The sequence below is a fragment of the Haliotis rufescens genome, unplaced genomic scaffold (assembly GCF_023055435.1).
Source record: "Haliotis rufescens isolate VD_foot unplaced genomic scaffold, xgHalRufe1.0.p SCAF_22, whole genome shotgun sequence".
Taxonomy (NCBI): domain Eukaryota; kingdom Metazoa; phylum Mollusca; class Gastropoda; order Lepetellida; family Haliotidae; genus Haliotis; species Haliotis rufescens.
This window is the reverse complement of record NW_025963913.1, coordinates 9,437,619-9,461,433: the sequence shown is the minus strand read 5'-3', so window position 1 is coordinate 9,461,433 and position 23,815 is coordinate 9,437,619. Positions and strand designations below refer to the sequence as shown.

The following is a 23,815-nucleotide window of genomic DNA, read 5'->3' as shown; positions in this document are numbered from 1 at the left end:
ATTAGACCAATCTATTTGCGTACAAGGTCATCCACCAGGCGGAGGAGACGGATTGGGTAATAATACTGAAGGCTCCAATATGGCCCAGCAGGGCTTAGTTCCCCAGACTACTAATGGAGGAACCTATCCAATTACCACTTCGTCGAGATCTGCTACGACAACCCAAGTCCAACAAGTTCCACGAAAATCTGCCCAGCCTACATCTAACCGCCTGGAAGTTATCACGCAGAAGATGTAGACATCCGGATACTCTGAGCTTGCCTCAGAAGCTGTGGCAAGATTGTGGAAACCTTCATTCTCCCTTATATGACAACAGATTGGACAAGTTTGTCCAGTGGAGAAGACGACTAGGGATTTTAACTAATGCTATATCAATCCCTATGGTAGCGGATTTTCTGCTTCATCTGCATCAAGACAACAAATTCCGTCACAGGACGATAGAAGGTTACAGATCCCTTCATTCTGTACTTCAACATAACAGATTATCAGTCGGAAACCATCCCATTCTCAAAAGACTAATGAGATCCTTTCTTCAGAAGATACTCAAACTCCTCTCGTATCTTCCCTAAGTGGAATCTATCGGCTTTGTTAACAGAACCTTACGAGCCCATGGCTAAAGCTACCCTACTCCAAAAAGCCAGAAAACATCTTTCTCCTAGCCATAGAAATAGCAAGCAAGAGTTTCAGAGTTACATGCCTTAGACTATTCTAGTCTTACCCATGACCAAAAATTGGACCTGAACAACTCTTAAGATCACTCCCAGACTTCGTAGCCAAGAATTAATCTTACCACAATGGGACCGTTGGGCCGTAGACAGTATACAATTCCTGCATTAGGACCAACAGTGGATCACCCAGACAGACTCTTATGTCCAATCAGAGCTCTGCTACAGACCCACATTGTCTTGTAACAGGATGGCTAAAAGCTACAGTTGCATCAAGATATACACAGGCTCAGAATTCGACACAATGTATCGGATTCTGCTCAGCTCACGAAATCAGAGCCCTAACCAGGAGTTTTGCTGCATGGACATCAGTTTTAGTAGAACAAGTAGTTTCTAGAAATGACGTCTTTTGGTAGAAATAGACCTGGAGAGACGTCATTATGAAAAAAGGGGATTTGACGTAACATGAAGTGATGCAATCGCCGTTATTAAAGTCACAAATCCAGGTTTATTATGATCGCCGTTATTAAAGTCACAGATCCCACTCTGCTATATTCTGGCTGAGATGTAAGAGAGGTAGAAGTTTCCTAGGAATTATCGAACAATAGTTATCATTGTTCATAATTCTAAGAATACTACCTCTATTACAAAGTACTCCCTCCCACCTCCCCAATTCATCTACCTCTGATAGTAGATGAGGGAAAAAAGTGATGTTCCCGCCATGGCTTGGGTAGTTAAAAGAGTTACTTGGCGACAACTCATTGTGTGATTGACAGTGAAGAGGACGTCTGTTGAAAATCTATAAATGTTAGTTAGTGTGATTGAAGCCAAAATACAAGATTTATGGCAGAGATGTACTAGACGTAGTATTCATAGAATTATTAACAATGATAACTATTGTTCAATATTTACAAATAACACATATAAAACTGTCATATTATATTTCATAGTATATATTATATTGAATAAGATAGATTTTCCATGAGATTTAGAAAAATTCTGGCTGAAGGTTGATGGAATTGTAAACTCAGAATATAAGCAAAATTTCCTTTGCATCCTCCCTTGACCTTCCTGTCACTATGCACAGATGTGTGAGAGATCAGTTGACGAGCCCCTTTCGGTCCTTATCTAGCCTGTGTGTTATGGGAGCCTGCAATGCATACCCTTCACATCATTGTGTTGGAAATGGGAAGTTATCAATCTGGCAGTGGATGCTTTCTGCATAAGGATAAACCTATTGCATACAGATGAGTGAGTGAGTGAGTGAGTGAGTGAGTGAGTTTGGTTTTATGCCGCTTTTAGAAATGTTGCAGCAATATCACGGTGGGGGACACCAGAAATGGGCTTCACACATTGTACCGATGTCGGGAATCGAACCCAGGTCTTCAGTGTGACGAGTGAAGGCTAGGCTACATATAACGATGGGAAACATCCAAACCCCAAATGAACCCCAAGAACCAAAATTCAATTACAACAAAGCCGACTGGTACAATTTCCAAAACATTATGTAAACAGGTTAACCCAGTGGACCTCGAAAATAAAAACCCAGGAAAATACTGCCAAAACTTAACAGAATGCATAATAAACATAGCTAAAAAAAAACAATCCCCTTCAGAACACCCAAAATAGTCAAACCCACGGTACCTCGGTGGACTGAGGAAATTAAAAAGACTAGAAACAAACGCAAAACTGCATTTAACAAAGCTAAACGAGACTACAAACATGTAAAGAGAGCACATCAACTAAATCACCAAGTACTTAACCTTGTCAAAACAGCAAAAACTAAAAACTGGAAAAAATTCTGCGAAGAAATAAACCATCACACAGACACAAGAACAATATGGCGCAAAATACACGCAATCCAAGGCATTAAACAAACCAAAGAAACACCACACATAAATAACTCAACAAACCCTTATCAAAAAGCAACTTAAATGCCTATTTTTGAAGTATTTTGAATGTTATGATTATATTGTTATATTGTTGAGTGCTCATGACAAGTGGTGACATCCATTATTCTGGATGGATGTGTCACTGCCTGGGAACAATGTGGTCATGCAATTGTGTGATATCACCCCCCCCAAGTCATTACTGAACGTCCCCCATGAGACAGTTGACCTAATGTTCTTCATCTTCCTGAGGCAAGGGAGTTAACTGGCTCTAAAAGACAAGTTTCCACCCTTGTCGAACTGGAATTTTTCTGGGCTTCACCGAAGCGCCACCAGTGGCTATTACAAGTTATGTACCTTCTATGTCCCTCTTATCGACAAATTAGATTCCACCTCTCACATCACTTGCATTTGCTTCAAACAATATGGCGGCGCCCGATCAAGACGATCTAATAGATGATCAAGATATATATTGTAATAAAATGAGTCTTACCTCACGAAGTGCATCAAATCATGTGAGAACCTTGATTTTAATCATAAAAAGATTTGGAAAATATGTGTCATCGACCAGCTGATGGTACACATCTATTGCAAATCCTGCAGTTGACAGAAATCTACAGGATGAAATCCATGGTGTTTATGAACCAGATGTCGATTTCATTATGCCATTTTGATTGGACAGTGCATAGACTCATAAGTCCTGCCAGAATATAACTCAATAATTGCAGCCTAGTTCGGCAAGTATGGAAACTGGACTTTTATAGTCAGTTAACTCCCTTACCTTGGGAAGATGAATGTTCCTGGGCCCTGTTCCACAAAGCGATCTTAGCACTTAGTCGGTCGTAACTCCCATTCTTTAACACTGACTTGTGACAGTTGTAGCACTAAGATCGCTTTGTGGAACAGGGCCCTGGAGTGTATAAGCTGTATTCCTGTGCCTCCAAACATTCAGTCTATCTGTGAGATGGAGCGCAGAACCTGCTTTCGAACCTGAATTTTCCATCAGGTTCTCAAGTCTGTGGTTCTAAATACCATGCCAAATATAACCTAAGCCAGTAGGGCAATGTTCAAATCTCTCCTGGACACATTTCTGCTGCTTTCAAGTGGTTCTCACACTATACATTTCTTCCTTCATTTTTTAATCTGTGGAAATATGCTCGAACAAAGTTTCCAGCTTCTAAAAACAGTTAACCGGAACACATACCACTACCAGCATCATCATATATCATCACCTACACAATATGATCACATGACTTCCCCTGCCACATCATTCTCTTTCTCATCGCCACACTGTAGACATGTCTACTAAGATCGTACATTTAATTTTTTTTAGGATTTCCCTAGAATATGCTATTCCCCTGTCGAATGGCCTGTCGAATGGGTTAGGATCAATACCCCCTGCATATGGATCCGTTTCATCCCATGTATGACTAGTGCTGTCGTGCTGACTCCTACCACTATACACCTCCAAGGGATCGGTCCTTAGTTCACAGTCTCTGTGATCATTGTTGTCGACCCTCTCTCAACTTATCTCAACAAAACCTTTGCTATCTTCTGCTGACTTTGTGTCCCATGCCAAGTCTTGTGAGGAAGGCTTTATTCGATGGTCGGTTGCTCTGATTCAAGTGAAGTTTTTACCATCATGGTTTTGATCTCGCACCATGCTGCAACCGTTACAGTTACAGAATGGACCTTACATCCCAAGATCTTTGGTTGGATAACCACATTATGGGACACACCGCACCTAGATCTCTTTGCCACCTGCCAGAACCATCAACATATGTCAGTCCAGTTCCCTACCCAAGGGCTCACCACAACAATGCGCTATTGATGGACTGGACAGACACCTCGTATCTTCCTCAATTGGAATCTATTAGTTGTGTTATCGACACTTTTAACGGAGCCTTACGAGCCCATGGCTAAAGCCACAAGGGCCCATGGGCAAGGATCCGACGGTGTAGGATGGATTAGGAGCACCTTGAGTATCAACTACCTCCGGAAGTGATGTCAGCGCCGGAAGTGAGATCATAACTGGAAGTGACATCAGCATAGGAAATAGCAGTACAAGATCCATCTTATCAGGAAATGGTGTCTTTTGGTAGAAATTGACCATAAGAAATGTCATTATCCACTAAAAGGTTGGATAACCACATTATGGGACACACCGCACCTAGATCTCTTTGCCACCTGCCAGAACCATCAACATATGTCAGTCCAGTTCCCTACCCAAGGGCTCACCACAACAATGCGCTATTGATGGACTGGACAGACACCTCGTATCTTCCTCAATTGGAATCTATTAGTGTTATCGACACTTTTAACGGAGCCTTACGAGCCCATGGCTAAAGCCACAAGGCCCCATGGGCAAGGATCCGACGGTGTAGGATGGATTAGGAGCACCTTGAGTATCAACTACCTCCGGAAGTGATGTCAGCGCCGGAAGTGAGATCATAACTGGAAGTGACATCAGCATAGGAAATAGCAGTACAAGATCCATCTTATCAGGAAATGGTGTCTTTTGGTAGAAATTGACCATAAGAAATGTCATTATCCACTAAAAGGGAAGTGACAAACCGGAAATGACGTCAGAACCGGAAGTGACGTCAAAACCGGTAATAGTGTCACAAATCCAAATTTAACAAGAAAGGACGTCATTAGATACAAATAGACTAGAAATGACATCATTATTACTAACAAGATACGCAAATATGATGGTAATTCTAGTGGAAGTATCATGTATTTGACTGATTCTTGATGCATTCTGATTTTCAAGTCCTCAGGAGGAATTTCAGAGGAAATTATCAGGATTAGAATCGGTGAAAAAAAAAAGGTTTCAAGGAGAGAATTACTGTCAATTACACAGGGATTTACTAGAGACAGATCCCTCCAGGTCCCTTCTGGCAAAGATGTAATAGAGGTAGATGATTCTCAAGAATTATCGAACAGTAGTTATAATTGTTAATAATTCTAAGAATACTACCTCTATTACATCAGAAGTACTCCCACCCACCTCCCAAATTCATCTACCTCTAGTGGTTAGATGTGGGAAATAAGTGAGGTTCCCGCCATTACGCACGTCATAGTTTGAGTTGCTGTAGTGCTTACTATTGTGTGTGATTGACAGTGAAGAAGACATTTGTTGAAAATCTGAAAATTTTAGTTGGTGTGACTGAAGCCAAAACACAGGATTTATGGCAAAGATGTAATAGAGGTAGTATTCTTAGAATTATTAACAATGATAACTATTATTCGATTTTACTAAGTATAGTAGAACACGGATATAAAGAACACGGATATAGCGATCAAATGGATACAACGAACTGTTAAACAATCCCCGATTTATCTCCTATATAATATCATATAAAATTTACGTATATAACGAACTCTCTACAGCGAACTCACGGATACAGTTAACTGATATCTGATCACTGACAAGCCCATCTATCACTAATTAGTGACGTGTATAGCGAACTGAGAAATCTCTCAGTGTCAAGTGTCACTGACAATTGGTTGTACGCAATCAGCGGCGAATCAACGCAATGGTGGCGAATCAATTCAATCAGTGGTGATGGATCAACCTTGTTAAATTTGCATTGTGTTAATCTTACCTGTACATGTTATCTTATCTGTAAAACAAACATTAAACATATACATTTTACGAGATTGTGTCCAAGTGTCAGTTGCCAATCACCAAGACGTAGAGGACGCCCTCTTCAAGTGGTGTCAAGCCGTGAGAAGCAAAAACATTCCGCTCAATGGTCCGTTACTGCAGACCAAAGCTAGCGAACTTGCAGTGAAATTAGGCCATGAAGATTTCACGTTTAACACTGCAATTACGTGTATTGTGTTTTGTCTTATCCAAGATGGCGGACATTTCCGAGCGAAAACGTGTATAACAAACAACGGATATAACGAACTGATTTCTCTGGTCCCTTGTAGTTCGTTATATCCGTGTTCTACTGTAACTGGTAAGTAATGGTCAGTGATTGAAGGTTTAGTACTTTTTACTTGGTTATCTGGTTAGGTTGTGAAGGTTTGAAAGGGATTTTAGAAATGGGAGTTTTCATCTGGATCTTGAATGAACAAATCATGTTGTAACGCCTCAGCCCTGTTAGGATCTTTCACAAGGTAGTGTTATAAATATTTTCTTCCTCGTCTCTGTCTTACAATCGTAGACATTAAATTGTATATTTATAAACTTTTCCTATCTCACACACTAAATGCCTTCCCGAGCATCCCTGCATCACAGCTCCTCTTGCCTGTTGGGTCTAAGAATGATGTAGCAGGGGTAGCTGGATACTTTTGTTCAAGTAGGTTTCCACAGAAGGATTGAAAGAAGAAGGAAAAAATGCATAGGGTGAGATAGGATAAGTATATAAATATACAATTTGATGTAAAATTAACATCTGTTTTTCAGGCAGAGATAGAGCGCCAAAGAACAAGGTTCAAGGATGAGAATGCTCTGGTGATTACAGAAAATGAAGATCTTCATGCAAAGATAGATGAACTCAAACATGAAATTGTAAGTATGATAAGTCATAAGAAGGAAACAGATTACATTAGTATCACGCTTAGACTTGGGTGAATATTGGCATAACAACACAAGTTTATCTGTGGGTCCACGACAATTTATTCAGACAACAAATCTGGTATGATGTTATCAGGCAGAGGCCAAGTCTCTTCCAGGGCAATTTCCTGGTAAATTCATTGTTTACAACCTCTTGCCACTAGTGTAGTGATTGAGCATTGTAATATTTTAATGGCTAAAATGTAATGAGAGAGAGATAGAGAGAGAGAGCATTTAGTGGTTTTGCTGTATGTCCGAAAAGGAAGGGCAACCTTGGGGGCTTTAGGGCTGCTTATTTACTTTGGGGAGGGAATTTGGAATTTTGACAATCTCATTAAAATTCCATTATGGGTCACGTCAGAACGAAATCAATCTGAGCGTCGCTTACCAGATCATGAAAATGACAGTCGGAATGTGTTTTCTAATCATGCAATCATGTATTCCGAATGACACTAACGGCCTGTACGACTGATTCCGTCAAAATTATCATCTATCTCTTGCTTCTGTGGGATAAACATTTGAACGGAAGAGGCGAAGCAAGGTACGTGTGAAGCACTGCCATACAATTTCAACCATATCTTAGACATTTCAGAATGTTCCGAATTTGTTCAGTTTTCAAAATTTTAATTGAGAACTGTGTCAGCATATTTTTTAAGCGTAGTCTGAAATGAAAGTCGCCCGGTTGAAACGAGTGCCGTAAAGCTCGTGAAAACTGCTTTCTAATTGGCTGATGTCGACGTCTTCTTTGTAATTTCAGTGGTCGGTCAAAGTTCGCGAAAGGTCGTTCTGATGTGACCCGTAATGGGATGTCCTCAGATCTTAGTTTAGCAGCAGCGAAAACTTAGATCTGATTTTAATGAGATTGGAATTTTGAAGAATGCTGTGCTATAGGTGGGGGAACTAAGGGAGTTAGTGAGTTATTTAAAAAAATATTTTTTAGGGTTTTTTTGGTGTTTTTTTAGATTGGTGATCGCATGATTATTAGCTTATTAGATGCAGCCTTGAAGACCTGTTTTAATTAGGAAAATGACAAATGCTTTGAAGTTTTGTAGGTCGTTTACTGGGTTTAGAAGTGTTGCCAGAGACATTTGGTTGTTGCAGTTTATTGTGGATTTGAGGGTTGTTCTGTGTTGTTGGTGGTGTGCGGGTTGGAATGGTGCATGCTCAGGTGTTTCTATGAGGGCATTTACCTGTTTGGTGTTTTCTGATTTTGTGGAGGTGAGAGTTTGGTTTAGTGTGTCCTGTCTATAATTTGATTATTGCCCTGTCAATTTGTTTGATTTATAAAGGATTTTTGTTTTTTGGAGTTGCTTTTGGAGCACCTGTTTTAGTTAACAGATTGATTTCTGATGTACGTTTTGCCACTTTTGGAAGATTTTACTCTTAGTGATACTTTTAATCTCATTTTTAGATATGGTAGGCTGATGCTTATTTCTTCTAATTTTTGTGATGTTTTGCCTGCTTTGTCAGCGTGTTCATAACCAAACACTCCAACGTGGGCACGGATCCATACAAATTCTATTTCTTTACCTTGATTTCTTGGAGCTTTTGTGTGTCTGTTGAATTAATTTATGTTGATTTTTTTGTGTGGGTGTGTTTTTGTTTTCAAAAGCTTGGACTTCACTTAATGAGTCAGTAAGGATTGGTTGTTTTTTTGTTTTTTAAATTTGGGAGTTATGTAGAGATGTGGCAATTCCCATTAATTTGGCCATGAAAATTGATTGACCATTTGTTAGTCTATAGCCTTTTTTTTTTTTTTTCGTGGGTTGGTATATATGGATGCCGATTCCTGTGTGTTTCGAGCATGGGTCGGGGGTCTGGGGGCGCAGCAGATTCAAAAGCCTTGTTGGAAGTGCCTAGTAAGCCCCGCAAACGGCCATCCCCACTTGACTCCTCCCATGTCGAGACGCTGGCTCGGCAACCCAAGCCTTCCTGGAAGCAGCCGCTTCCATCAGGCAGGGGTTCGGGGAGGGGCAAGAAAGGCAAAGGCAGGGGCCGAGGCGCGGGTAGATCCCAGCAGCCTTTTCGAGGTGCAGGGAACCCACAGGGTTCCCAGTAACCCTCGGGACGCCCCGGGTGAACCCACAAAGGTCGTAGCGCTTCTACAGAAGGCGGCTATAGAACCAGTACCCTTGGGACAGGAAAACAAGGGTTATTACTCGACCTATTTCCTTGTCACCAAAAAAAGCGGAGGGTTCAGACCCATTCTCAACTTGAGAATGCTGAACAAATTAATAGAGGTACTGTCCTTCAAGATGGAGACACTGCGCGCAGTGATCTCAGCTGTAGAGACAGGGGAATGGCTGACGTCAATAGACCTCAAAGACACCTACCTCCACGTACCCATACACCCAGAATTCAAGAAATACCTAAGGTTTTCTTTCGACGGGGGGTGTTATCAGTTCCGGGTTCTACCCTTCGGGATCGCTACGGCCCCGAGGGTGTTCACCAAGCTGATGTTGATTACTGCCCAAGTGGCCAGATCGAAAGGGCGGTTATGTCACCCGTACCTCGACGACTGGTTACTATGTGCACTATCTCACCACATGAGCCAGATGGCTACACAAGAGGTGCTAGACATTCTAATTACGCTCGGGTGGATAGTCAATTTAAAGAAGTCGGATCTGACCCCAGCTCAGAATCTGACTTTCTTGGGGGCGAATTTCAACACAGAGAGAGGGATTGTCTCCCTAACTCAAGAGCGCATTGCCAAGGTCAGGAGCGTAACCTTACAGTTCCTTACCTCCAACAGGCACACTACTCGTACTTGGCTCCAGTTGCTAGGCAACATGGCGGCGACAGTAGATGTGGTTTGGCGAGCGCGCTTAAGAATGCAACCCATTCAACAAGCGTTGCGCCAGCTATGGGCGAATTCGGAGGACCTCGAGACAATACTCGAGACCCCGACATGGCTCATTACACACCTTCAGTGGTGGACCGAGGATGGGAATCTGTCCCAGGGGCTCCCCCTCGACACTCCCGTTCCGTCTCTCACAGTTCAAACAGACGCGTCACTCTCCGGCTGGGGAGGCGTTCTGAACGATCACACATCATCGGGACTATGGTCCCAGCAAGAGATCTCACTGCACATCAATGTGCTCGAACTGAGAGCGGTCAGGTTGGTGTTCCAACGCTTCCAGGATATGCTTTGGAGCCATGTGGTTCGTCTAGAGATGGACAACCAAACGGCGATGACTTACAGGAAGCAGGGGGGAACGGTGTCTACGTCACTCCTCCAAGAGACGTGGCAGTTCCTCCTGTGGTGCGATACCCACGACATCAGGGTGATACCTGTTTATCTCCCGGGGGTAGACAACGTCCGCGCAGACGCTCTGTCTCGCCGGATCCTCGCTCCTCGCGAGTGGAGGCTCGACCCGGGGATATTCGGAGTTATCTCCCGGTTGTACGGGTCGTTCCAGGTGGATCTGCTTGCGTCTGTACCGAATTACCAGATACCAACGTTCTGCTCCCGAGTCCCCGACCCGAGGTCGGTGGCACCGGACGCCTTCCAGCTAGATTGGACGGACAGAGTTCTGTGGGCCTTCCCACAAGTTTCTAGGGTCCTGTCTCAGCTAGCCACTCAGCCTGCGCGACTACTTGTGCTACTTGCACCTCTTTGGTCGGCGCAGAGTTGGTTTCCCGTAATTCTCAGGTTTCTGGCTCAGCCTCCTGTTCTATTACCTTTACAACCGGACCTACTATCCCAGAACAGGGCCTTCCACCCGAATCCCAGGATTCAGTGGGTGGCTTGGCCACTGTCAGGAATCGCCTCCAGAAGAGCGGTATTTCTGCACGAGTTGCAGACACAATACTGGCTTCGCGGAGGGATTCGACAAACGTTCAGTATGAGGATAGATGGGCCTGCTATGCGCGATAGTGTGTCGATAGGGGTGTTCGAGATCCCTTTTCTGCAGATCTAGTAGCTGTCCTGGAGTTCCTCCAGTCGCGACTAGACGACGGATTGGCGACATCGACAGTAAGGGGGTACTCCACGGCTATTGCAGCTTTTCATATACCTATCGACGGGGCACTTCTGGGTGCGCACCCTTTAGTGAAGCGTTTTCTAGCAGGTGTGGACAGGATCTGACCGACTGTCCGGCGGATCAGCCCCCCTTGGGACTTGTCAATCGTTCTTGATTGGCTGTCCGGTCCTTCCTTTCGGGATCGATCGTCTCTCTCCCTTCAGCTGTTGAGCTCGAAGGCGGCATTCCTTGTAGCGGTGACGTCAGGTAGACGGGTAGGCGACATTCACGCAATGTCCGCCGATCCCGAGCTGACCACCTTTTACCGGGACAGAGTCAGTATTCGCCTACCGGATTCTTACCGTACCAAGGTCGCACACGCTTTCCACGTGACGGCTCCAATCGAGCTCCCTGCTCTTTCACAGCCTTCCTCGTCCGGGACCTCTGCAAGACATGCTCATGTCTTGGATGTCTGGAAGATTCTTAAGGTCTTTATCAGCAGAACTATGGGTATCTGTAAGGATAATCAATTATTCTGCTGTTACGGCGGTGGGAAGGCTGGCTCCCCTGCGAGCAAACAGTCTATCTCGCGGTGGATTGTCTCCACTATTTGTATGGCTTATACACACAAAGGGAGGGACCCCCCGGAGGGGTTGAAGGCTCATTCGGTTAGAGCAGTAGCTACGTCTAAAGCGTACGCCGCGGCTCTGCCCATTGAGGAGATCTGCTCAGCGGCTATTTGGAGCCGGCCGAGCACGTTCATCAAGCATTACCAACTCGACAAACACTCTAAGGAGCGTGCTCGGTTCGGTCAAGCAGTACTCCGCACTGGACAGAACTCTACGTCTCTAGCCGATTGAGCCTTCGTGATCGTAAAGTTCTCTGTCATATATTAGTTTGACTCAACGACGCCTGTTTTTATACTAAACTGGCCATCTATTACGTCATCTTTCAACGATCTACACTCGTTTCTTAAAGCACTCGTTTGATACTACGGGGACCCTCTAGCCTGACTAAGGGATTCTCTATAGTTTTCGAAGTCCCCGTAAAATTCACTCGTAAATGGTGAAAAAAAAGGAGGGTGGGGGGGGGGGTGTATTTGAGTTCTCAATATTTACTAAAGTATAATTATCAACTTTGGTTACGACCACGCCCTGTCTTCAGCCCCCGCCTCTCAACGGTGGAGCTATACGATAAGGTTGGTTTTTAAAAAAATAAAGGAACTCTCTTATTAAAACGATGTGTTATTTACGCTTGTTGCAGACAGGTGCCGCTACCTAAGTAATCTTTGGGAGTCTGTCTTTATGCAATAAGTGCCCCAAGGAGGATTTAATCAGAAAGAGAATTTTACAAACCTGTAGAGGTTATGAATTCTCTGATGAAATCCTCCTTGGGGCACGGCCACCTACCGCCCCACATACCGTCTGCAAGAAGACATATGGAAAGTGAATTGGGTGTGAGTTGCTTCCCTTGGCGTTTGGCGCCAAAGTAGGGAGAGGCCCTGTTTGGGTGGTCGTACATCATACACAAAAAAACGTTGTTTTTTAGTGTGGTAATATTTTATTAGGAACAAAATAGTTACAACATGTCATGTAGATTTTCTGTAGCCTGGAAAATGCAGTAAGTGCCCCAAGGAGGATTTCATCAGAGAATTCATAACCTCTACAGGTTTGTAAAAATATTTTTTCATCAAACTTTGCAGGTCTGTCAGGTACATGCTGAACTGGTGCCTTTTGCAATTGAGAAATTTTTAAAATATTTATTTTTTACGTTTCCATGGCAACAAGATGGACTTAGGTTCCAAACTCATCTTTTTTTTACAATTTCCATGACAAGTTCCACCTCGGTTAAAAAAGGTTAGGGTTTGTTTAGATTTAATTATGTCATAAATTCTGCAACAGGGGCGGGGGATACGTTAGTGGCAAACTCTTGTTGCCTTTATTATTGTTTTTTCCCCCGTGAGTACCCGGATGATATAGCAGAAAACTAGACTAGTTCGTGACCTGTGCTGTGCCATTCGTAAGCGCATTTGTCACTTTTATTGATAGTATAAGGCTGTATGTTCACATTGATCAACGAAATGAAATACAGTTTTGGAAATAATAAGGAAATGTAGGTATTTTTGTGGGTAGCATCGGTAATGGTTTTGATAAGTCACTTGCTTGGTCATTGTGCGATTTTTGTTTACACTATTTTGACTTGCAACACAATGTAAATATTTCACCTGAGCATTGCTTATTTTATCATGTTTATTTTTTTACTGTTGAAATGTGCAAAATTTTCACTTAGGAAATTTATTAACTGCCTGAATATTCAGTTATTTTACAAACTGACTGAAAAATATGTCCATTTGTATTATTATCATAATGAATTCCAAACATTTTTATGTTTAATATCATCACCATGTGACTGTAAATGTTAGGATTAAAAGTACATTTCTATATTGTTTGGCTTCTAATCCTAGCATAATTAATTTATTGTGATGTTTTCAAGCCCTTTTGACTGTCTTAATCAATTTTAGTCAATCTGTGAAATAAATGGGCAGATTTTTCAGTCAATTTGTAAAATGACTGCAGTTTTTAGTTTTTGCTGTTTTGACAAGGTTAAGTACTTGGTGATTTAGTTGATGTGCTCTCTTTACATGTTTGTAGTCTCGTTTAGCTTTGTTAAATGCAGTTTTGCGTTTGTTTCTAGTCTTTTTAATTTCCTCAGTCCACCGAGGTACCGTGGGTTTGACTATTTTGGGTGTTCTGAAGGGGATTGTTTTTTTTAGCTATGTTTATTATGCATTCTGTTAAGTTTTGGCAGTATTTTCCTGGGTTTTTATTTTCGAGGTCCACTGGGTTAACCTGTTTACATAATGTTTTGAAAATTGTACCAGTCGGTCAATAGCTGGCATATTTTGATTAATTTCATCATATCTAGTTGGTTGGTTGTTATTTAGTAGTATTAGTTGTTGTTTTTTTATCCAGTCGGCCATGAGTTTGCTGTGTTAGTCTGTTTTATCTTTAACACCCTAGAAGGGGTGGTGGCCGTTGAAGTCCCCCAAGAAGATGGTGGAGTTTTTACCTTTTTCATTCAAGATTTCAATGTCCTCTTTGTTTCAATGCCCAGTGGTATATAATTCTTGTGAATCCTCTACCTCTGTTACATCTATGTCATAAATCCTGTATTTTGGTTCAGTCACTCTAAAACTTTCTGATTTTCAACAGACATCCTCTTCCCTGTCAATCACACACAATAATTGTTCCCAATATAGCACTCTAGCAACCCAAACTAGGACGTGCGTAATGGCAGGAATCTCACTGTGTGTGCTAGAGTCAACACCTATTGTTATAGTTGTAATGATCTAGCGCTTGGTAGTAGTCACATTAGTCTAAGATTGTTCTAATAGTTTTCTATAAAACAGACACATTAAGTCAATATCATTAGCTGCTATGGTAGTGACAATCATACTCATGAAAGTATAAGCTGGTGTGAGGTGTTTTTGTGAGGTCGTAATGGAGTCTCCCTCGACTCGTTCGACCAGCCAGGTAGAAACTCTCAAGCTTTACCCTACTGTGATGCACGGGCATCTAGATCTCCACTTGGGTCCCCAGCTAAGACACTGTATGGTCACCGCACGGACTCCACGGTAACCCAGCCGACCAATAAAACACTCTACAGTTACTGCACGGACTCCATGGTAATGATGGACACCAGCAGATGATGAACCACACGGGGAACACATTGAGTGTACTCTTGGACTATTACGAACATCCACCCCTCCCGGGAGCTACCCACAGTCATTCAGAGGTGGAATCAGACCTATATGAGGAGGTTAATCAATCTGCTGTTTACGCCTTTATGGAACTCATTTAGTTATGCCTGTTATATGCCTGTACTCCAACCTCCTATGACAGATACTGTTAAAAGCGGCGTTAAACCCTACTCACTCACTCACTCCTATGACAGAAAATTCACCACCTATGATGCCAGAATATGTAGGATGTCATGCTCCTACATCATTTCAACACACCCAGTAGACATTGCCATGGCCGAGTTTTGCAGTCAAGGTGGTAGACCAGGCGTCTGAAACCTCAAGACTCTCCACTTTGGGATCATCGAGTTTTCGACAAAGATTTTATGAAGCTAGTACGCACTACTAATGTCACGTTACCTGCTTCATGGATCAAGGACCTGTCCATGACGTCCAGACATTCAATGGACATTGGCGGTTATATCAACTGGTTTGTCACAGGAATCAGGCACATCATTCCGTTGCAGACATCATATGAAGGCATACCCGGACGGATCAAGTCAGGCTCATCCACAGCCTACAAGACACTAGTCAGAATGCAGGAAGACTTACTCTCCACCCAAGTCTGGATATCTTCACAGCTACTCTGTGTTCAGCGTCAACAACTACTAGCACAGATTCGTTCAAGAGCTGTTTTCAACCAAACCAAGAGAGTGATAATGTCACAACCAATATCTGCTCCAAAGACGGCAAATTGGGACATGTCATAGACGAGGTCAGACAAGATACAACAGAATGTTTTCAAGTATCAACTATCAACTATCAACCTAGCTGCCAAGGGATCAGAAGGACAAACAGCCTCCTAACAAGAGGTTTGTCCCCTCCGGGAAGGATTCATTCCAACCGACTTGGGGGTACAAACAAGCGTCAGTCTTCCAAGGAGTCTTTACATCAGTCTGTCTACAACAAAATGGATCCTATCGCTGGGGCAGATCTGGTGGCAGAGGTGAATGCAGATTCTGACTTCCTTGCCACCCACTCCGACGTTATAGGCCCTTTGGACCTGGTTATGTCTATGGTCTGCGATTTATGCCTACGCCTACGCTCATGGATACAAACTGCATTTCAAGAAACATCCCATCCTGAAATCTCAAGTCGTCGGACGCAGAATTTATCTTGTCGGAGCCAAGCTAGCGCCAGCAGATCTGGCCATCAGAAAGCTACTAAAGAAGCAAGCCATTCAGAGACTAGCAGAGACCAATAAGACCAAAGGTTTTTTTCTACGGTATTCCTAGTTCAGAAAAAGACTAAAAGACCCTCAACAAGAAATATCTGGTACCTCCTCCAAATTTCCAGATGGAATCCCTGCAGAAGTTACGGTCGACTTTGAGGACAGAAGTTTGGCTTATCGGCCTCGAGGTACAAAATGGCATCTTCACATCCTGTCATCACGGAAATACCTGCGCTTCACAATTAATGGTCAATGTTACAAGTTCCAGGTTCCCTTGGCTGTTTACCAGGATTACAGCGCATGTCATCAGGTTTGCCCACCTCCAGCTTATATGAATCCATGGGTACCTGGAAGATTTCCTAGCTGCAGACTAAGAGGAAGCTCAGTTACACCAGAACATGATATTCCTTGTCCAGCTTATGACGGTTCAGGGATCATATACATCGGAGCATGTTTCCAACTAGACAAGGTATATCTATGTCCACCAGATCGATTCATCAAAACTATTACGATGATTCAATCCCTATCAAGTCAACCCAGCAGGTCTCTAAGGTGGTGGATATCTCTTCTAGGCAACCTAAGGATATGACCTTCAGAGGAAGGTTGAAGTTACGTCCTCTACAGACCTGGACCAACTCACTACGATCCCACACCCTAGAGTTCAAGACTCAGTTACCTTCCAAATTGTTACAGGACCTGCATTGGTGGACTCACAGAGAGCATGTAATGAGTGGCATTCCTCTGACTTCTCCGACACCCGAACACCATCTATTCACAGACGTGTCAAATTCAGGATGGGGAGCCCATATGGACGATCTCATGGTACAGGGATCTTGGTGCACCGGAGAGAGGATACTTCATATCAACTGCAAGGAAATGAAGGCTATCTATTATGCCATTCTGGCATGAAAAATACATTTCTCCAAATCATCCATCCTCATAGTGTTACGAGTGGAAGTGGAACGAAGGGATACACTCCAAATCCATTCGCACAATGAAAGGATCGCACAACAATTAAGACAGATATTTATTAACAATGCATGATAGATCACCAATACAGCTGAGTTTAGTATGGGAGAATTAGGCTTGGGCTACCATGTACAAATAATATCACCATCAAAGGGCTACAGCAAATTGTATACTTATATAGTCACCCTGATTTCCATGTTTGATTGTTCACTCCACTCCTTGGTCCACGAAAACACATATATCCATAGTTGCACATAAGCTCACACTGCAAGTTTTCCAAGGCACACATTTGCAAATATCAGCATGATTTCTAGTTCAGTTTCACAAGCCCCGACATGGGATACAATCTCTCACACAGTGTTCTGAACTTTAACATTAAAAATGAGGAGGTTAAAATACAGGTCTGGCCAACACCCAAGAAGCAGAAAAACTAACTATTTTTGAATCACCACCACCTTATACTATAATGCTGATTAGCTACAAGCTTCACTTGTGACATAATTACTTAACCCGCTCAGTCAGCCAGCTCCCCAGGTGTAGTATTCAAGCAAAATTACGCAACCCAAGCCTTCTTGTTTCAATTCAAGTCTAAATGCATCTGATATACTAACAAACATATAAAAGCATACACCCATACACATAACAATAGCCACGGACAATACCACAGTAGCGGCATACATCCAGAACAAGGAGGAACCAGATCCAGTTCTCTGGTGATGGAGTCTACACGATTGTTTGCCTTGGCAGACTTCATCGGTTGCCAGATGGAAGCGAGACATATTCTCGGGAAGCTGAACATCCTTGCCGACAGCCTTTCCTGCCAAGGGAGAAGAGTAGCAACAGAATGGACCTTACATCCTGAGATCTTTGCTTGGATAACCATGTTGTGGGACTCACCGCACCTAGATCTCTTTGCCACCTGCCTAAACTGTCAACTTCCGTTTTATGTCAGTCCAGTTCCCGCCCCAATGACTCACCAGATCGAGGATCCGACACCAACAGCATCAGAGGGTGACTACACCCTTGATTATCCTGTCTTTTAGGTGTAGGATGGATTAGGAGCACCCTGAGTATCAACTGCCTCCAGTGACCAGAAGAGAGAACCGTAAGTGACATCATAATCGGAAGTGACGTCAGCACCAGAAATAGCAGTACAAGGCCCATCTAATCAGGAAATGATGTCTTTTGGTTGAAATAGACCATAAGACGTCATAGAGGTCATTATCCACTAAAAGGGAAGTGACAAACCAGAAATGACGTCAGAACTGGAAGTGACGTTAGCACCGGTACTAGTGTCACAAATCCAGATTTAACAAATGATGTCATTGGGTAGAAATAGACCAGAAATAACATCATTATTACTAACAAGATCAGCAAATACGATGGTAATTCTAGTGAAGGTATCACATATTTGACTGATTCTTGATTCATTCTGATTTTCAAGTCTTCAGGAGGAATTTCACGAGTCAGAATAAGAATCAGTGAATAAATGGTTTCCAGAAGAGGATTACTGTCAATTACACAGGGAGTTACTTGAGGTAGTGTAACCTTGGGTGTCGAGTACTATATACCCTTCTCCCACACTTGTACTTATCAACCACTTCTTGTCTCCTGGGATGATGTAGCTCTCAAATCACAAGTCAGCTTGGTTGCTCGTGTCCTTTTTATTTATGATGAAATTAATAATAAATATACACACATAGTCCTCAGAATTTTTCTTGTAGCCTGTATAACTTAAATACAACACATACCTAAAGGATGTATCGAAGAGCCTGATAGTATTTCTGATCAACTGTTAACTCTTATACTTTTCTGACCCGGACTTCCAATCTACAGAGAGAACCACTCTGTTCAGCCGTGATTTTCCGAATCCCGCACCACTCCTGGACAACTAACAAAATACTATCGATGATAATTTTAGCTCCTCCCACCGAAATAATGTTCCAAGTCATACCGAAATGACTCATACGCTCATTTCAACAGAAGCTAGTTTCCAATCTCCAAATGGCAGATTCAGTTTTTGCTATCAAACTCCTCTTGTCTAAAATAACTCAGTTAACTTTATAAATTCATCAGTCAGTCGAACATAGTTCATGAACCTAGGATGAAAGCCAGATACTATGTCAAAATGGTATTTACTAATTTACCAAGATATCCTTAATCAGATTCCAATCAAGCAATAATTCATACAATATTTGGTCGCTTCAAGACTGATTATCTATACCATCTTTTCATTTGCTCTCTTGTACTTATGTTACAAGACCAGATCCTGCTAATTCCCTTTTACTGATGAGAAGTTGTTCCTAACAGCAATAGAATCGATAACCTTTTGACCTCTTGGTTGAAACCTCACCCAGTACAGTCACCTCTCACATGTCCCTTTCGTATTTTAACCTAAAGCCTGATAGAATTTCATAAACCTCATTTTTAATTAATATTAAAAACACTTTTTCCCAAAATACCCTGGTTATAGTAGATCTTTCTGGGTCCCTCTGTTATATTCTGGTATAAATGTAATAGAGGTAGATGATTCGCATCGAACAGTAGTTATCATTGTTAATAATTCTAAGAATAGAAACCTCTATTACATCAGAAGTACTCCCACCCACCTCCCCAATTCATCTACCTCTTATGGTTAGATGTGGGAAAAAAGTGAAATTCCGCGGTTACGCACGTCATAGCTTGGGTTGCTATAGTGCTATATTGGGAACAACTATTGTGTGTGATTGACAGTGTGATTAGTTAGTGTGACTGAAGCCAAAATACAGGATGTGTGTCAAAGATGTAATAGAGGTAGTACTCTTAGAATTATTAAGTATTTCCTTATAGTTATTTTCCTCCCTGATGTATATGATCAGGCCACTGCCTGCTCTACCTTGGCGAGATGTGAATCTGTTGAGTCTTACTGAGTTATAATTAGGAAGGGTGAATTTTGATTTGGGGGTGAAGTGGCTCTCCTGAACACATATGATATGAGGACCTGGGTTTTGCCAAAATGTTGGTTTTTAGTTCATGGTTGTGGGTGGCCAGTCCATTGGCATTTCATTGTAATATGTGAAGTCCTTCCATTATTTAGGGTGCTTATTGATTCTAGTGTTTTTTTTGTTGATTTGGTTTATGGAGGCTTTGGTGTGAGTGATTGTTAAAGGATGAAAGGCCAAAACCTGGATTTGGAGAGATTTTATATTAAAATGTAATATTTTGAACAGTAACTTCTATTCAAAGAATTTGCTACGCACCAACTTGTTAACCAAACATACTTACAACTTTCAGCCAAGCAAATATCACCTGTTTTATTTGATAACTTTATGCTAACTACATGTTTCAATAACGATGTCTCTGATACCTGACACTTTGCGTTTATATTGTATTTTGGCTGTCATCACACTATAATCTCAGAATCTCCTCACCAAATCTGCTGGAAGTGAATACTTAAGCATCATCTTGCAAGAGCTGTCATGCAGAGTTAGTGTTTAGCGCTTGAGAATGGACTTGCCATTACTCAGAGCAATTTGTGGAGCTCATCAGATTCCTATGGATCCCCATGCTGTGTTTTAAGTGCCAGAATTTAATGTGCACTTTGGATTCGAGGTGTGATCTGTGTGTATCTCTTACTGAGAAGGAATTCAGAGGATTACTGGAATCTTGGAATTCTACTAATCCAAAAGTCTGAAGAGAACTAGAACCAAGAAACCTAGTTCTGAGAAGAATAGATCCATGACTAAAGGGAAGTCAGGGCCTCAGAGTGCTCAAGAGTAATCCATGTTGTCTTCACGGTGCAGCAAGAGGGAAAAACTTCATTTGGATCTTCGGATAGTTTCCGAATCTGTCTGCCATTCCCCACATTCAAAGGTCTCGATCAGTGATTACCTGGACAGTCAGGCCTGGTCACAACATGATGCCAGGCATTCCACTCATGTTTCCACCTGTACGCAGATGCCTCGAAGACAGGCTGTGGAGCCCACCTGGACGATCTAACGATCCAGGTAGAGTGGTCACAGTAGGATCCATCCTTTCACATAAATTATCAGGAAATGGAAGGCTATTTATTTGGCTCACAAGGCAAGTCCACAGCCACTCCAGTCCTCCAGTACCATTTCCAGAGGCAAGGAGGGACAAAGTCAAAGAGTTTACTGAAGGATGTTACATGTTTATTAGACTCGATCAGCTGCAGATAAGAGGCTCACCACATGCCAGGGAAATTGAATATCCTAACAGGATTACTCCACAGAATGGCCTCTTCAGAGATATTCCAGTAGATCACATGGATGTAAGACACCATGCTCATCAATCTATTTTGAGACATGTCCAAAAAACAATAAGATCCCAGTTCATGTCAGTCTGGTACTAGACCCACTAGATCTTTGCCTACACCTTCCCTCCTTGGTCTCTCTAAGTTATCAAGAACACTAAGAAGACAGATTGTGACATTATTCTGGCCCAACAGCTGCTCTTCAGTCTTCAGTCAATCAATGTTACGAGTTCCTAGTGGGATTCACTGGGATTACAGCTCCATTCAACCATCTTGATAACTTTGGAAGAATCTGCATTGAAACGTCACAATATGCAATAAACCAGAAGTTGTGGTCCATTAGTTGTACATTTATAATTTACAGACTTACAGGAGAAGACTTCATATTTGTCACATAGAGGTGAATGAACTCAGAATGGTCATCAAGGTTGGATATTTTATTATTTTTCCTGCTAAAATTGCTGACAGGTCTCATTTGATGGACATGTCGGGAAACATCTAGAAGGGCTTTGCATTTGCATTCCAGCACCCTAACACCACAGTTTAACAGATGCATCCAGCTGGAGGTGGGAAGCCATATGGACAGTCTTATAGTTCAGGGGCTATATTCCTTTCTCACGCGCCAGCTATCCACTTCATATGCCACACGGACCATCACTACCTCAGTGGACTAGGAGTCTGAAGGCATTGCCAAGATATATATATGTGTCTGGGTCGTCGAGAATCGGATTCCACGAGCCATGTATAAGAAGGCATATACCATTTTTTCTTGAATTGTATGTTCACGATGTAGAAGGTACATAAACACCTAGGCTATCTACTTGACATTAGAATCATTGATCAACTAAAGAAACAGAAATCATCATCATATAATTTTGTCTCAAATACATTTGTTAGAGCTACTTGATAATTAGCTTAAGCACTCTAATATTTTTAATTCATGTTACAATCTGATGCAATAAACATTACAGGCTAGCTGAAAACACAATAGCCCTGCCTTCTTCTTTTTTTACATTGTGTTTTACGCCTTTGTCCAGTAGGTCCAGATCCCCACACCTCCGAAAATCCAAAAATATAATATCAATACTATATTTCGAATGTTCATTAGCATCTATGGGTAAAAGGCTACATCTTTAAATTATTTTTAAATGATTTATTATTTGGGGTCCCATTGAACTTTTGTAAAATTTCAGAATTGCACTAAGGATTGGCTGAATATTATTTACGACAAGTGTGTGTTTTCAGTGATTTACTAAGGCAAGACATTTTTTCCCCATTTCCCAAGGCCAGGTTATTTATTCAGAAGTTACATTTTATTTTATAATAGAAAACTGTCGTACATCAAGTCTTACAGTCTTCTCTTCTTTTTCTGGCAAAAATGTGTCATTACAACCAGCGTGGTATTATAACTCGGGGGCATTATCCCCTGAGTTATAATACCACGCTGGTTGTAATGACACGTTTTTGTCAGAAATGATTTCCGCTGAGCAAAATTCCCTTGTTATAATGTTATAATGGTTGGTTGGTTGGTTGGTTAGTTTGTTGTTTTACAATGCACTCAGCAATATTCCAGCTGTATGAAGGCAGTCTGTAAATAATCAAGTCTTAATTTCAGAACAAAAGTTCCAATTACCTGGTTATGATGCCATTTTCTTTTTGAGAATATGACACAAAACTGGCAATATAGAGGAGATAATTCCCCCTTCTAATTCAAGAAACTAATTCTTGTTTATGGAATATATAAACTCTGGTTATCAGATAAATATTATTCTCAAATAATGGGCCAGTTGATACTCACAGGATCAAAATAGCTTGACTTTTTCATCATGTGCTAAAATGACTTCCAATTGGAACATGGCCACTTTTCAGAGACCGAAATGGGCAGATGCCAAGTAGAAATTAGGTCTTTTCTACTTCAATTATTACCTTCATCACCATGTCTTTGTAAATGAATTGATATGAGATATTTGTAATTGTAACTTATTATTAATTTGTAAGAGAGAGATGTGATACTGTTACTGTATAATGAACCAAATAATGCATATTAATGTTGAAAGCTAGCAACAGTAGGCAGTAGAGTAGCCTAGTGGTCAAAGTGTTTGCTCCTCATGACGAAGACCCATGTTTGATTACCACATGTGATATTGATGGAATATTGCTAAAAGTGGCGTAAAAACCATACTCACTCTAGCGACAGTAGGTTGTATATTTCTGTGGGAGTTGATAATGGTAAATGGAGTTCATAGGGATTTGCTGATCCAGGAACAAATATAAACAGAATTTGAGCAGAGATGTCTGGATAAGTGTGGTATATAAATGTATGATACAATTAATATTATTTATTTATATCATTTGAGGATAAAATATTCAGCTCCATCTTCCACGAGACTGCTAATAATGCTTATTACCTCTGGAAACTACTATAAGATAGATTTGGTTGTCAATAATTTTTATCACTTCAGCATAACAATGCAACAACAATACATGAATCACTATCAGCTCATTTTTACAGCTGGTCGTGTGAGAAGAGCATATGGCAAC

The 23,815-nt window shown here is 41.7% G+C and overlaps 1 protein-coding gene across 3 annotated transcripts in view; it reads left to right on the top strand.

Annotated features, from left to right (window-relative positions):
• The window catches only part of LOC124114452 (ankyrin repeat domain-containing protein 26-like), a 792,436-nt gene that overhangs the window by 452,212 nt on the left and 316,409 nt on the right, over positions 1-23,815 (top strand). For all 3 annotated transcript variants that reach the window (XM_046475021.2, XM_046475020.2, XM_046475019.2), the window contains one exon: positions 6,972-7,076. In XM_046475021.2, coding sequence (XP_046330977.2) covers positions 6,972-7,076 — 105 coding nt within the window. The remainder of the gene's footprint in view (positions 1-6,971; positions 7,077-23,815) is intronic.